Source organism: Diplotaxodon limnothrissa, linkage group LG16, assembly GCF_057381915.1.
Source record: "Diplotaxodon limnothrissa isolate DT_005_m linkage group LG16, D_limnothrissa_male_GT1.1, whole genome shotgun sequence".
NCBI classification, from domain to species: domain Eukaryota; kingdom Metazoa; phylum Chordata; class Actinopteri; order Cichliformes; family Cichlidae; genus Diplotaxodon; species Diplotaxodon limnothrissa.
In genome coordinates this window covers 34,759,775-34,776,291 of record NC_140611.1, presented here as the reverse complement: position 1 = coordinate 34,776,291, position 16,517 = coordinate 34,759,775, and the positions used below count along the sequence as shown (strand labels likewise).

The window sequence follows — 16,517 nt, the reverse complement described above, 5'->3', positions numbered from 1 at the left end:
GCAATCATTGACTGTTTAGGGCCCCTCTAGAAACAGAAAAACAGGGCATTGGATTTGTAGGGAGTGATGCTTAGAACATGGAATGGCCATGTATATCATTAGTGTCTGCTCCCCTGTTACACTTTGGTAATGACATGAGCAGCACAAATAAACAGGTACTCTGATAAGAGTATGTAATCTAATATAAAAAAGGACTGAAAAAGGACCATGAAAATCTGATAGCTCAGGTAGAGTGTGGGATTTATCAAGACAAGAATTGTTTTATTATAAACAAGTCTGCCTTATAACCCTGAAATCTGGTTAACAGATGAAGGGACATATAGAAGAAGAAGAACAAAACTTTATTTACTGTCAGATAAAATTGCATACTAACATCCTAATAACTAAGTTAATGCTGATGTGCCACATGCATTAATGAGGGCACGGCTTACATTTTTCCCTGCATGCTGTGAGAAACTGCAGGTATTTATTAAAGTCAAAGGAAAGAATCAGACTCACAGGAACCTGTGAGGAACAACAATTATTCTATCATGTTTCAGTTGTATTTTGATATTTCAATATGTCACTTAGATACACAAAATACACAAAAGTTAATGTTTGATGATGGCGAGCTGTGTGTGTGCAGATTGGTAAGTAAAGGCACACCGAGGTTTTTCTCTTTGTATTATGGACCGAACTCTGCAAATAGACCATATGGCCTGTATTAGACTACTGTGCTAATTGTTACATTGATGGCAGATGTAGTGTTACTTGAAAATAAAAGTATTAAGGGCCAAAATTATGAGGGGCTTCACTCTTAAAATTCAGGGTGAGGACTTGGTGAAGAGCTACGAGAGAGCCAGAGCTTTGGCACCATGCTCACAGCTTTGAGCGAGCCACCCGCACCAATTACACGCTCATTCTGCTAACAACTCCCCCCTGGCATTCCAAATAAATTAACACTCCTAGCAGCAGCTATCACCGGCATTCTAGGCTCAGTGGAGTTAGAGCTTAGAGTTGGAGGGGTTTTTTTTGGTTGTTTTTTGGTGTTAAATGGTGGCCTAACAGCAGTAAGATGCACACTGTAATCCTTAGTACCTGTGATTAATTAAATAACTAATTAATTTAATAGTACAAAAGTTTTGTGTTAGCATAGACCAACAGAAAATCTGGCCAAACACTAGTTGTGTTGACAGCTGTAAGGTAATAAAATCAACTTGAGGTATTCTTGACAGTATTCAACAGGATTCAAAAAGATACTTCTCAACCAAAATGGGAATATGATCTCAGTAATGTTAGTCTGCCTCTTTAAATATCATTATTTAAAGCTTAAAATATCACAATCTGTGCTTCCGATGTTTAAAAGCAATGTGACACTCTTTGACGTTAATATTCAGGTTGGGACGTTTATGGGCCAGCTGTTAAATATGGTGATTAATTAAATAATACTGGGACTTAAACTCCAAGATGAGGTAGAGGAAAAAGGGGGCATAAAAAAAGGAAGAGTATAATTGCAAATGACAAGCCTGTGGTTGCTGGCATTCGTCAGATCAGTGTTTTTTGCAGCAGCACATCATACAAAGTTCGAAGTGCTGCTGTTGGTCTTGTGAGACAGCAAAAATGGATTCTCTAATGGAAAAACAAGGTATGCTTGATGGAAATGTTACAGTGCGAAGTTCACCCACTAGACTCAGATTATTGTGCAAAGCATCGTTTGGTTTTAAAGAGAATTCGCAGTTTTGATCAGACAGATCCAATCTAGCAAAAAACCCGTGCATACACACAACACACTCATGCAGGCATTCGTATAAATGCAGAGTGAGTCACAAACCCAATGGACATGGTGAATGTCCTGTTCAGCTCACATTGGTGCACCTGGTTTGGCCAATGAGACCAGGGCATCTGGGGGGGATGCAATGGTTTCCATGGAGATGCAGGGACAGGAAAGGTGCAGCTTCCTCTAACAATTAACGCCGTTAAACAGTATATCCTCAACGCGGAGTGCAGAAGCGGGTATTCTGTTCTTCTCATCAGATAGGTTTAATTTCAGCTGGTGTATTGTTTGTTTCTCAGTATGTATTTCTGCATCTCTCTTTGTGCTGTGTATGTGTGCTTTTTCAGTTTAATTCAGTTTAGGTGGAGATCGCAACCTTTGGCCCTTCTATACATCACATGGTTTGAAAGTGATTGCGGTGCTATGGAAACAAAAGGCATCAACTCTTGATCTCTGATCCACTCTTTCATGCCTTGCCAGCAACCCCAATAATCAATAGCGTGTGGACATTGTTAGAAAAGGGTGGTGCCTCCATTCAGCTGACAGCTGATGGTCTGTTAAAGTAGACCATCCCTTATCAATAAGTGATTTTGGATTTGCAGCTAAAGTGGATGCCAAAATCTTTTATTTAGCTCTCTGATGGTGGATCTAGCAGAAGGTTGCTGCCTCGGGTGCTGCTCCAGCTTTGCATTTGGACTTAAGGCAAAAAAGTGTATTTTTGTGACACTGAGGATCTGCACATGTGACTAACTTATATTTTTGTAGTGAAAGGAATATTGAATATTTTGATTGACAATCACACAGATTCTTTTTTTGTTCCTCTTTGATGCATGCAACTTATTCTTCAAAAGTTGCTACTGTGACCACCAGCTGTTTTTTCTCTCTCGAGAGTCGGTTAGCTTGGACTTGGGTGCTATTGCACAACCAACGCAAAGAGGCAGTTGCATCCAGACTCTTCAGGTCAGTAGACCAGTGAGAGCAACGGCATTCAAGAGTTGGATGAGCAGGGTGTCCCCTTGGAGAGAGGTGGATAGGAGGAGGTACCGACCGTGGAGATGACAGACATTGAGGGACAGGAGAACCAAGGAACCAAGAAGCACCATGGACCAGAACGACGTTGCAGCACCCAGAAAGGCTTTGGAACCTCAAAGCAACACCAATTTGAACACCGCAGCTCATTTTCAATCGTGGATGGATTTGAGGATTTTGAAGAGTTTGTCTTGGATTTTGATGATTATGACTTGCTTGAGTCAATCCACAGCCAGCTGGGGTCACCCCTCGAGCCTATCCGTAAGTTGGCCGTATTTTCCATGGAGGTTCACCACTCCTGCGTAGGATTTCATCTGTTTAAATGATTGATATTTGACAGCAGTGACAGTTACGTCATGCTTCCGAAACACATCAGGGAATTCACATGGGCAAGCATTTTATTCTATTTTTACATGATTAATCAATGGAAGGGAGCTCACTTGTTTCCATTGATCGTTTAGCCTGCTGCTAGCTTCATTATTGGCAGTAGAGGCTCATTCATGGCCACACACTGAACAGTGTTGTCCACGGTATTGACTGAATTGACACAGTGCTCGACTGCTGCTGTTTCCTACTCTTCCATTGATCCAGTGGCACCTATTTGGCTTTGGGCTCATCCACAGCTAGAGCGGAAAGACATTTCATTGACAAACCATGAGTGGTTCTGCTTTTTTAATCCCTGTGTTGGCTTTGAAACATGGCGTATTAGTGCTGTCATGATGCTCCACCACATGGATGAGAAATTTTGGGATGAGCCTGAGTATAGGATATAAGTTAAAGTTAAAACCTTAATTAGAATAGAATAGAATAGAATTCAACTTTATTGTCATTGCACATGTCACAGGTATAAGGCAACGGATTGCAGTTTGCATCCATCCAGAAGTGCTTTAGCCATGATATAGATATATTACAATATATATTAGCACTAATATAGATATGTAAGTGTATTACAGAAATGGGTCTATTATGGTATGTTATAATGTACACGATATGAAGGTATGTTATAAATATGCTATAACTATAAGTATGTACAGGCTGTAGTGAGTACAAGCTATGAACAGGATATAAATATGAAAAACTATACAGAAATATTAGACATACAGCTATACAGAAATGGGAACTATGCAGGTTATAAACAGTTGTAGAATTAAAAATTATTGTATTATACAGAATGATTATTTACACAGAATTATACAGTAGTGCAGTTAAGATAAGTGAGATATGTGGATAATTTCTACAAAGGCTATATAAAGTGCTAGTGGTTGTGAGTGGTGGTTCAGTCCATGTTATTATTGTGTGTATGAAGGTACAGTTGTCCATTTTGTGTGTGTGTGTGTGTGTGTGTGTGTGTGTGTGTGTGTGTGTGTGTCCAGTCCATGTGTTAACGTGGGTCAGATGTCAGGAGGCAGAGTTCAGGAGTCTGACAGCTGTGGGGAAGAAGCTGTTCCGCTACCTGGTGGTCTTAGTCCGGAGGCTCCTGTAGCGCCTCCCAGAGGGCAGGAGGGTGAAGAGTCCATGTGATGGGCGACTGGGGTCTTTGATGATTTTCCCAGCCCTTTTCAGACACCGCTTCCTGTAGATGTCCTTTATGGCAGGAAGTGGTGCTCCGGCGATGCGCTGGGCAGTTTTCACGACCCTCTGCAACGCCTTCTGGTCCGAGGCAGAGCAGTTCCCGTACCAGACTGTTATACAGTTGGTCAGGATGCTCTCGATGGTGCAGTGATAGAAGTTCACTAGGATGTCTGAGGACAGGTGGTTCTTCCTCAGAGTCCTCAAGAAGAGGAGGCGCTGGTGAGCCTTCTTGACCAGCTTGGAGCAGTTGGTCGTCCAGATGAGATCCTTGGAGATGTGGACTCCCAGGAACTTGAAGCTGCTCACACGCTCCACAGCCGTCCCCTTAATGTAGATGGGTGGATGTGGGTCAGCATTCCTCCTGTAGTCCATGATGAGCTCCTTGGTCTTCTCAGTGTTAAGCAGCAGGTTGTTTGTGTCGCACCACTGAGCGAGACGATCCACCTCCTCCCTGTAGGCGGCCTCATCGTTGTAACTGATGAGGCCAATCACCATTGTGTCATCTGCAAACTTAATGATGGTGTTGGAACCATTGGTAGGTCTGCAGTCGTGGGTGAAGAGGGAGTAGAGGAAAGGGCTCATCACACAGCCTTGTGGTACACCGGTGTTCATTGTGATTGTAGATGAGCAGTGGTTATCCAGCCGGACATGTTGGGGGCGGTTAGGTTATAATGTGCATTTTTGGACTTGTTTTTTACCTTTCCCGGGGCAGATGAAAGCACTGGGGTTTATTTTTGGAGGTCTTAAAATACATTTAGTTCTTTATTACCTGTTTTAGCAGATGTGTCAAATTATGATTCCAACCAAAGTGATTCCTTTACCTTTAAACATCTTGATGGCAATAAGGTTTTTCAACACAAACCATGATGTTTTTTTTGCCATCACCAGTGTGTGAATGTGTGTGTGAATGGGTGGATGACTGGATATGTAAAGCACTTTGGGGTCCTTAGGGACTAGTAAAGCGCTATATAAATACAGACCATTTACCATTTTTAACCAAAGGCCAGTATTTTCATGTGACATTAAATGACAATGAAAATGTACAGTGAGAGAAAGCGAAATTTTAGCGCTGCCATCATGAGTCTTAGCATTTTCAGCACTGCAACTCAGTACATTGTTGCTAGCGTACAGTAGTTTTATTTATGTTATTTATTTGTATTATTTTATACACACATTCATCGTGTTAAAGACCGTATTTCACAACATCTTAACTACTGCCTGTGGGTTTGTATAACTGGAGTGGTGCCACTATAGGCTGGATTGACATGAAGTAAAATTTAAAATATGTCATTTGAAATGTTGCATGTTGGCATTTTATTTTAAAAAATCTTTCTGCCTGTTTTAGAATGTGTCTGAATGTGTTTTAGAACATGTCATTAGAAGTTAGTATCATTAGAAGGCATAGCACACATTTTCACTGATTATGCATAAGATACCCACTTTTATCTATTTTTAATTGCATAAAAACCTAGATGACCTCTAATTTCCTGCTTCTAAATTCAAATAAAACTGAGGTTATTGTACTCGGCCCTTAAAATCTCAGAGATACAGTGTCTAACTTGATGCATACTCTGGATGGCATTACCTTGGCCTCCAGTGACACTGTAAGGAATCTTGGAGTCATTTTTGACCAGGATATGTCCTTGAGTGTGTATATCAAATAAATATGTAGGACTGCTTTTTTTCCATTTGTGCATTATCTCTAAAATTACAAACATCCTTTCCCAGAGTGATGCTGAAAAAACTAGTACATGCATTCATTAATTGTAGGCTGGACTACTGTTTTTCACTATTATCAGGATGTCCTAAAAACTCCCTCAAAAGCCTTCATTTGATCCAAAACTCTGCAGGAAGACTGCTGAACGGGACCAAGAAAGACAAAATATATTTCGTCCATACTGGCTTCTCTTCATTGGCTCCCTGTTCAATCTAGAATTGAATTTAAACTTGTAAAATAATCATTCCGCCTTTTATCTTAAAGACTTCATACCCCCCATTAGAGCACTTTGCTCTCAGACTGCTGGTTCACTTGTGGTTTCTGGGGTATTTAAAACTAGAGTGGCCCGTTTTCTGTTGTACAAGCTTCTAGTTTGGTTTCAGAGAAAGACTCTGCTTTTAAGATTAGACTTTAAATTTTCATTTAGAAGAAAGTGATGTACTTAGAGCTGTGACACATGACCCTGAGTCCCCTTTAGTCATGCAGTAATAAGCCTAGGCTGCTGGGGGCTTCCCATGATTAGTGTTTCTTCTTACTCACCTTTTTTTTTTTAAGCCACCCCAGGAGGTTAAAAGGAGTTTTCTTCGCAAATGTAAGGTTACAGGCCTTGATACTTCCAAAGATTTTTTTCTAAATGCTTGAAAGTTCATCAGACATTTACAAAATAGCTGGACAATTGTTGCTCTAGTGTGTTGGATTATACCCTACTATGGTTCAGGTATCATTGGGCATCTAAGTCATGGTTTCTCTGCGAGTTTGGAGAAAGTCTGACATGGGTTCAACGAGTTCAAGAAGATGGATAGAATGTCCTTTTCACCTACACTGGAATGCCCTTTCTTTGCCCTGCCCTGTGGTGAGAAAAAAACAGCTCATCCAGATCAGCTGAGGCAGTTCAAACAAGGCCAACCTTCAGAGGTTTTTGCCTGGGAGACTTTACAAAATAAAATGTAGCTTAACTTCATTTTCATTTCCATTCTCTCTGTTTCCCCAAGGAAGGCATGACGCAGCAGGATGGAACACTAACAGCAGTTTGTGCACACACAAACACTTGGCCTCCAACTGCTCAGGGAGAAAAATTAAAAAAGACAGTGTTTACTCAGGAAGAAATTATTTTCATGCACTGGCCGCTCTGGCTGGTCGGCAGCAGTACAGTCCACCATTACTTTGGCATACACAAACCAGATCCACCAACCTGTGTTTCTTTAGTTTTGTAATGAATTGTAAATAGATTATGATAATCAGAACTTGAAATAATTTCTCTCTAAACATATTTCCACATATGTGGAAAAGCTATGCTAGCTTTAGATTTCCATTCCCTTTATTCAAATTTAGGGACCACCCAATCTTCCCCCTCTGTTGAATGGAGAGTCGTTGCCAAGGCTGCCTCATCCAAAATTCAATAACATGTGATTGGCAGGTCGAGGAAATTGAATTTGAATATAGTTTTTATGAACTGACAAATGTTTGTGCGTAAAACCTCCTCTTCTGTAATAATTTCCTGTTCCACACAATACTGTGTAGTCTGTGCCTTATGTTATTGGACGTTCCAGTATGGAGCACATTTTATAATTAAACACACACTTAAAAAAGCATTTCAGCCTACCTCTTACTAAATGTACATATTCGGGTTGTTTACTAATAATCCAGACATCATGACTTAGCACTTCTGACCTCTTACATTCTGATTCGACAACACTAGGTCACAGATTTGAGGATAACCCTGGGGTGCGTCGGCACCTGGTGAAGAAGTCGTCCCGATGTCACATGAGCCGAACCAGCAACAGTTCTACGCCGCTGTCCAGCCTGAAGAAGAAGAAGAGGGCTTCGGAAAAGAAAACTCACGAGGTTTGCAGCGCGGTGACAGCCACGTTTTGTTTTGCTTACTTTTTTAATCACATGCAGTAGCATAGCTGGTGTTCTTTTCACTGTGTTATAGTTTTTGTTTTTTGTGCGTCAGCATGACAAAATGTGGTCCTGGAGACATATACTGTTGCAGGGACACAGTCAGATGTGAGTACTTTTGCACATGTGCTGGGGCTCACAGCCTCCTGATAGTTGTTTCTATGACTGTGAGTCTTCGATTTTATTATGATAGCATCATAAAGAAACCTCTTTGGTTCATGAGTGAACTTTCTTTAAATAGCTTGCTTTGTTAAGAATTCTACCCTTAAACAGTGTTAAATAATATTGTGTTGGCACAGTGGCAGAGATAAACAGTGACAACAACTGAGATTGTTACTGACATTTTTACTGTGTAATAAAGGTGCTGCAGGGAAAATATCTTGTCCTTTAACTAATAAGTGATCCAAAGGCTGCTAGCAAGTTACAAAAGGAGACACTGTACAATGGCTTTACCTTTTTTGCCTCATATCAGATCGTACCTTAAATTCCGAATTAGTCCCCTCAGCCACAAAAGAATCCGGGTCACGGCACCAAGTATTAAATCCAGTTCTTGTGTATTCTCTTAACGGCAAAGAAAGACACGGCTCAAAGTGGTCTATTTATATACTTCCTCTACACGTCACGCACACTTTAAGTTTCAATCAAACACTACTTAGTTTCACTTTCTGCCTGCAGCTCATATTCTCTGCAAAAGCATGCAGTTTCCTGTCAGTACGTTTTGGCACAGACTATACTCAGAGTTGGGCCTCTCTTATACATAAAACAATATAATCAGCAAATAAGTGCTAAGAATATATATTAAATACATGACACCACTAACATCTCCCTGCTGCTCTCCAAAAGTGATTATAAGAGATGGATGTAGCTTCTGTGGCTGAAATTATCATTTAATATGAAAGTGCCTTTAACCCGCATTGTTTTTAATTTCCAGCAGGGGGCATCTCCTCTAGCTACATAATGAAACTAATTTCCATAGAAGTCTATGGGAGAACAGCCCTTGTCTCGTGACCTGTGACTGAAGTAAACACCTTCCTCACGAGTTCATGGTTTCAAGTCTTGCTGATTATAACATGATGTTCTTTTTGTAAATAATGGTCTTCATTACAGTCAAAAAAGAAATTAAATCGAGGTATATTCAGTTAACAAGTTGCTATCATTTAAATGTCTCTTGTGTTCCAGTTTCTCGGTCAGACTGGTTCCTTTTTGAAAAAGCTGGTGCTTCTAGAATGACCTTTGCTAAGCAATAAGTTGTGTCACGATGGCTTTATCCATTTACAGTCTGTGTTTGAAAAAAGGTTGATGAAAGGATTGAGAAATAACCAACATGCAGATATAAACTGTAGACAGACAAACCAAAACTAAAAGCTTGAAAAGGCGAAAATAGATCAGCAATGCTCAGGGGAATTGCAAAGTGGGGGATAATTTTGTGTATGCTTTTCCCCTTTCTCACACACAATCCTAGTTAGTATTAGTATAAGTATTGAGCAGTAGAGCTTTAATTACAGGTCCCAAGTGTAGTCTTACTGTAGCTTAAGCACAAAGTGCATATTTGTTTCTTCTGAGTTTGACAGTCAAAAACAAAAATTGTGTTGCTCTGAGGAAAAAAGTCATTCTTTTTAAAAATGTAACAGATTGTCCCTCTAGACCACTTTATTCTTCATAGTTCTGTCCAAAGACAGCGAGTGCATGATGCACACAGCCTTTCTCTTAGCTGGTTGAGTGTGCTGTGTGCACTGTCTTCAATCATTATTTTATTCTTTCTCCGTGTATGTTTTGGTAAACAAACTGTATTGAAGATAGGAACTTGGAAAAGAAGTTGGGGGGATTTTCACAGCTTTAAATGCGTTCCAAGGAACTTGATCATGGATTATAAACAACGTGATAGACATGTTTTTCCCCACTGAGTTACACCCTCATAACACAGTTGTCAAACATATTCCAAAAGTAATCTTAGACAGGTACGTGTAACGGGTCAAGCGTGTGCTTTAGCGCTTATGTTTCTGCCCTGTTTTATCTCCAGTTGTTTGTGGAGCTGAACGAGCTGATTGTGGAGAAGGACCATGAAATGCGATGGAAGGAGCGCGCTCGCTGGATCAAGTTCGAGGAGGATGTGGACGATGAGACGGACCGCTGGGGAAAACCTCATGTGGCCTCGCTGTCCTTCCGCAGCTTGCTGGAGCTTCGCCGCACCATCACACATGGTAAAAAGCTCCTGTGTGTGTCCAGCAAGCATCACGTTATCAGTCATGCAGTTTATCGTATGTGCAGCTGAAATGAAATTCACAAACATAACTGTGATATGCAGAAAACCGCAAATTGTTTCCTGCTTTGTTTCAAGCTTGCTTAAAACTGTTTCTTCCCCTTAAGACTGAATAAAGTTGCAGCAGCGACTTGTTTGCGTTGGCCTTTCTTCTCTAGGTGCCATCCTATTGGACCTCGAACAGACCTCTCTGCCCGGCATCGCCCACCTGGTCGTGGAGACGATGATCATTTCCGATCAGATCAGAGCCGAGGATAGGCCCAACGTTCTTCGGGCCCTGCTTCTCAAACACAGGTCAGTAACCAGGCTGACACTAGCATTAGGCTGTGCCTGATTGAGTGCATCACCAATTCATAACATTATTTCCTGCGGTGGTAAACAGTGAAGAACCACAGTTCAAGGAGAAGATGTTTCAAGTTAATGGAAAAGAGATGAAAAATAAAAGCCGAGCAGAGCAGTGAATCAGAGAAATAAAAGTGATTGTTTTCCCCGATTGGTTTGCAGCAGTTTAATTATAAAGACTAGTTAAAATGCTAACACCACCTTCGATTTTTGTAACACAGGGTGTCATCCTGTGTGCTGCTGCTGCTTTATGTTTGTAGGCGTGTGTGCCAGTGTGTGCACTAGCTCTGACAGATAGAGAGCAGAAAAAAAGATGTGACTTGGTGTGTAAGTTTTTCCGAAAGTTCTCATTGTGTCAGGGGACACAGAAGAGCAAACCATTTAGCTTTCTTGAAATATTTGAAAGGAGTCTGGTTAAGGCTCTTTTTGACTTTGTGCCTGACCCTGAGTAAAGATCATATTAACATGTAACACACTCATGTTAAGAAAAGGTTGTTTAAGTGTTCTTTATGCGTTTGGATTTACAGTAGCTTAATGAGAATGTGCTTCCTTAACATGTTTATCTTTGGATCTTTGAGAAAAAAAGCTTCCTGTTTATCCCTTGACTTCTGTTTCATGAGATATTCCCTAAAATCAGTGAGATTTAGTTGGTTCTTTACCCATGTATTAACCAACCTGTCAATTTAGGGTACTGTGGATGCAGCTTTGTTTACATTCTGACCCTGGATTGTAGGTTTGGTCGTATGAAGAATTAGATCCAAGCCTTCCTGCTCATTAATCATTATCCCACAGAGGAGAGAAAAAAAAAATTCAACTCAGGGGAACTGAGCTGGGAATTTCCAAAAAGTGACATTTAACAAGACTTGGCTCATCAACTGCTGTACTTCCCCGGGTTGACTGAACTGCAAATGTCAAGACTGGGCTGTATCTGTACTGAGTGTTAAAGCCTGTGCTGTTAGACTTGGCGTTTGAGTCTTCGTTGTGTGGTCCTTCCTGGATGTTTGATCTTTGCCTTTGTTTAAGACCGTTGCTGATTCCTACGCACCGAGAGTGAAAAGGAGAGTGTAAAATTTATGTGTCCCCAAAATTCACTTTATAAATCCAGGCTTACTTTTTTCCTAAAAAACTATACGTGTTTTCATTTCAAATGTTTCCTGTTTCTTTCTAGCTGGCTCAGCTGTTATTTGAGCCGAGGAGTTTTCAGCGCTTTGCTTTTTTCTGCATTAGTAAGTCTAAGCCTGCCACTGCTGGATCGATGGTGTTGTTGGAAATTATTGGGTGTGATGCTGTTAAACCAGCGGAAGTGTATATGAGTAGATATGGGAAGGTGGTGGTAATCATAGGACACTAGAACGTGCTTTTCGTTGTCATAATCCGAATTCAAAAAAGTAATATTTAACTAGCTATTCACAAAACACGTGAGGATATAGTTACTTACATCCTGTACCCAAGTCAAACAAATAAAAGCATGGAACTGTGACTCCAGTGCTCCCTGATATTGCCACTCATTGATTTGCCCTGGCATTGACACGACAGCTGAACTGTGATACACGTGGCCAATCGAATAGCGCTCTATAACACAGCGAATTACATTTTACAGTTACATAACTAGAGACTGGAAACAAGTCAAGTAAATGTTGGCTAAATTACCAGAGGAAAGACGAGCCCTGCCTGTCAGAAGTACATAAAATGTTGCCATCTTACTCACAAAGCCTCCAATTAATATTAATAGAAACAAATCTAAATCCTGTTCTGCAGCTTATGATATTTAACTCAAGAGCTCCTGTGACTTTTGCTTTTCTAAAATGATGCTTTTGTACTTAGGTGGAAGTAGTATAGAAAATAAGATAAGGAAGACAAGCGCATTCCAGAACAACTTTTGAACTTGGAGTGAGACAGTTTTGTCAACTGGTGTTGAATTTTCCCTCACGCCTGTTATTGTTATACTTTACAAGGAGCTCAGAATGTCCCTTTTTCTCCTGACTGCATAGAACCTCAGTCCTGCCAGGTTCCCCCCTTTTTTTTAAGGCAGAATGGTACAGCCTGGATTTGAAGAAGAAGAATCTCTCCTGGATAATGGTGTGGTGACCTTAGTTAGACCCATGGATTATAGCGAACATGGCAACATTTACAGTTCTTTTTTACATATTTTGCACACATGCTCACAAAGCGCCACAGCAGATGCACTCAGAAGAAGCAGGCCAGTGGACGTTCTTAGCAGCGGGCCTTCATGCATTCGTTCCACATTTCACTGCCTTTTCGCATAAATTCCCAGCATGTCACTGGCTGGTTCCACAGGGAAAAGAACACTCCGTCATTAGAGTCATCGCTAGGCTAAAAGATCCGATTTATGACGTGGAATAAAATCACACTGAAGTGCTGCTAGGATTTAGCTCATCGCTTACTCAGACCACTTTAAGGATCCTTTGGAAACGTTTTGTGTGCAATTGACTTCAGTGTCACACTTCGTTCTTTTGTCTTGGGGCGCTGTCTCTTCCAATTTGAGCGCAGTCTTATTGGACCATGTGGGCCTAATGAGTGAGGTGATGTCACCAGTGGACTGAACAGTGATGTAGTGAAACTTGGCCAGTTTGACATGCTTAAAAACTCGTCTTTAAGTGGGGTGAAATGTGCTTAACATCACACGCAAAGAAAGCAGAGAAAATAAGGGCTACAAAGGTCAGTCTCTGGCTCTTTTATTGATACCGTACTGCAAATATCACGTTAATGTGTCAACTCAGATTTTCCTGAAACCGCTTTCTGATTAGCTGCAAAGCGGTTTAATTTTGGAAGGATTTTGCTGATGACTTTTCTAAGATTTATGACCTCCACTGCAGCCGCATGAGGTAAAGATGGTCAACACATTAAATGAACAAAAGATGGATTAGGTGAATAAGAAGCACAGCTGTTTTGAGCATTTCTAGAATCCAGGTAATTCTGCAGCCCACTTAAAAATGATTAAGCTGTCCTTAGCATTAGGCAATTGAGCATGGATATTTTTGGCCTTGAAAACAGTAGTTATTAAATAATAGTAAAAGCAGCTGCACCTTCTGGAGGCTTTGAGTTAAGATTATATTTCTGATTCTTACCTTTGAAAAAGTGCTTGCAGAAGCACCCACTGGAATTTCAGGTCTTGTGAAAGTTCACGTAGGTATTTATTAATGTCATGGAAAAATGTTGACATTTACAAGACTGGACTTGCACCAAATTTGATTCAGACTATTTCCGTTGTTCTTATTCCCCTGAATGACCCTTATCATTTGGTATCACCAGTTCTTAGCTGTCTCCAGCTACGAGCAGGCTCGGGCAGTTAACACATTTAATTTTGGAGGTGCCGCCTCGTTGACAGAAGCGTGTTTCCGTTCTAAAGCAGCAACAAAAGTAAGCACAGTTGGGGGAGTTGTTGGTAGCATAATCCCATAACCTTCATCTCGAGTTCGACCACCTCCTTTTGAAGGTAACTTTCTTGGCCTTTCACTTTTACTCACTGACTTTTGTTTTCATTCACTGTCTGGTTAGATTTAGGCATTGAAATGTTACACCGGTAGTCTATTTTGTACCACCACAAGTACGAGTCTGCATAGGTTCAAGTGTTGGAGATAGGACCTGAAATCCCCATCTCAATGTCCAGCCTCCAGTTTCCTATCACTGTGCAGGCTTTTCCTTGCAGACAGTATAGGATGGCAGTTGCTGGCCATATCTATGGATGAGATAACAACTGCAACTGGCATTTCGAAATGAGAATGTATATAACAATTTGATAACTTTGATGATCTCTTAGCCCTTATTTGGCTCTCACATGAGATTGACTTTTGGGATTCAAATGAAATGAGTGGACGGGTATTGGTTGCTTATATCATCATTAGAATCTGCTCTCTTACTGTGACCCAAATCTCCTTCACAGCCTTGGTTGTGCTTTTGTGCGTTCTGCTAATTTGCAAAAGCCTCCATGTTAAGATACTCATTGCTGTTTAATATTGTGATGTTAACTTTAATCACATTAACATTTTTTGCAGTTTAGTGACTATATTATATTGCAGGCATAGCTGGAAATTATACTTTGTATATATATATATATATTTTTTTTTTTGCAGCCATCTAAGCGATCACAAAAATCGTTTTCATCGCCACCACTCATCCAGCAGTCTTCATGGCAGCTACAACCACAACCACGTCCACGACACCAACCAGCCATTGGTGTCCGAAGAGCACGATGAGCACCACGAACACGAAGGACCCGTGTACGATCCCAAACAAGACGTTTTTGTTAGCCTGTTTGTAAGTTTTCTCTTCTCTCTTTAATGTGTTACACATTGTCAGTGTCTCTGTAGTTAACGTCATTTACACAGCTCATTTGATTTTTAAGAGGCTCCTGACAGAGATCTGAGAAATATGGGGTCTCGGCAATGAAACAATGTGACGTCGTTGAAACAGTGCAGGCAGACAGCGCGTTAAATTGGCTCTACCAAAGCCAAAGTGAGTGATTAAGTAGCTCTGACAAGATCCCACCGGGGTAATTGGACACAGCTATCTAAGTGGACGGAGATTAAAGGGATGCTGAGCTGTCTTGTTTTAGTTTATGGTTTGCATTAAGTTCTAAGAAGCACACAGTGAGCACAGATTTTGAACGTGGTTACACAAAATTCCTGATGTGAGGCCCGTGGCTCTCACTTTGGCCTTTGAGACGCTTCTTAACAAGGTCAGAGGTCATGTAAGTAGTTCTTGAAGTCGGAGAACGCAGGCCTCCCTGCGCCACATGTGTTGAGTTAAGTTCTTAGTCAGCGTACAGGTGCTTCTGGTTAAAGCATCTTGATATATTAGCTGCGAAAACTTGTTCCTCCTCAGCTTAAAATGTTGGCAAATTTAAACCAGCTTATTAAAAAATATTTTTGAGGCATAAAAAATGGTTTGAAATGAGATGTGACTGTTGATACCTACGTTCCCACAAATGTAAGAATAATGTCACATTATTAGCGCAGTTCTTTGTTATATCACATCACCCTGGCTAGCCAGTAATGTGGGTAATCTTTGTACTGTTCTTCCTCCAAGAAATCCCTCCACCCTCTAACGGAGACTCATCCAGCCACAGCCAGATCTATGAAACTTCTCGCCAAGATTCCCAAAGACGCTGAGGCGGTCATTGTTTTAGTTGGTAAGCTTTGGGACAGAGTTTTTCTTTTCAGTTTTTATAAACCACTGGGAGAATAATGCTAATTTCTTGATTTGGCTGTGCCTCACAAACTGCCACTCTCAATATTTTTCTTGTGAAGTACATCAAATCAGTAAGCAGGTTTTTTTTATTTCTTTATTTTGTCCTGTTCTGTAAGGTTGTGTTGAATTTCTGGAGCAGCCGGCTATGGCCTTTGTCAGGCTGAGCGAGGCAGTCCTTCTGGAGTCGGTGCTTGAGGTTCCCGTCCCTGTTCGATTTATTTTCGTCCTTCTCGGTCCCAGTCAGTCCAACGTGGACTATCATGAAATTGGACGTTCTTTCTCCACTCTCATGTCAGACAAGGTAGCCTCCAAATCTTATTCTAAGGCTCTAAGGTGTGTAATTTTTTTTTACTAATAATGATAATCTGCTAAACCAAAATAGTTTTGAATCCTATAATATCTTTCCAGTGATAGAAAGTGGGGGTTAAAATTGGACAAGTCACACAGATTTCTAATTATCCTGCTTTTTCTGTCACGGCCATCCACTTCTGTTCTGGATTAGAACTTCCATGAGGTTGCCTACTTTGCTGATGACAGACAAGACCTCCTGAATGGCATCAATGAATTCCTGGACTACAGCATCGTGATTCCACCGTCAGACGTGGAGGGAAAAGACCTCCTGAAGACAGTGGCTGACTTCCAGAAACAGATGCTGCGGAAGAGAAAGGAAAGAGAGCTCAAGAAGCACAGCTCCTTAATTGGAGTAGAGTCAGAAATCAAAGGTAAAAAAT

At 40.9% G+C, this 16,517-nt stretch overlaps 1 protein-coding gene across 3 annotated transcripts in view; it reads left to right on the top strand.

The window, feature by feature from the left end:
* slc4a3 (solute carrier family 4 member 3) overlaps positions 1-16,517 on the top strand; it is a 47,016-nt gene that overhangs the window by 18,095 nt on the left and 12,404 nt on the right. For 2 of the 3 annotated variants that reach the window (XM_085373928.1, XM_085373929.1), the window contains exons 6-12: positions 7,771-7,916; positions 9,994-10,174; positions 10,392-10,527; positions 14,670-14,853; positions 15,625-15,727; positions 15,903-16,087; positions 16,289-16,508. In XM_085373928.1, coding sequence (XP_085230054.1) covers positions 7,771-7,916; positions 9,994-10,174; positions 10,392-10,527; positions 14,670-14,853; positions 15,625-15,727; positions 15,903-16,087; positions 16,289-16,508 — 1,155 coding nt within the window. Of the gene's footprint in view, positions 1-2,808; positions 3,044-7,770; positions 7,917-9,993; positions 10,175-10,391; positions 10,528-14,669; positions 14,854-15,624; positions 15,728-15,902; positions 16,088-16,288; positions 16,509-16,517 lie in introns of those variants that run through there. The other variant, XM_085373930.1, reaches the window with a different exon arrangement.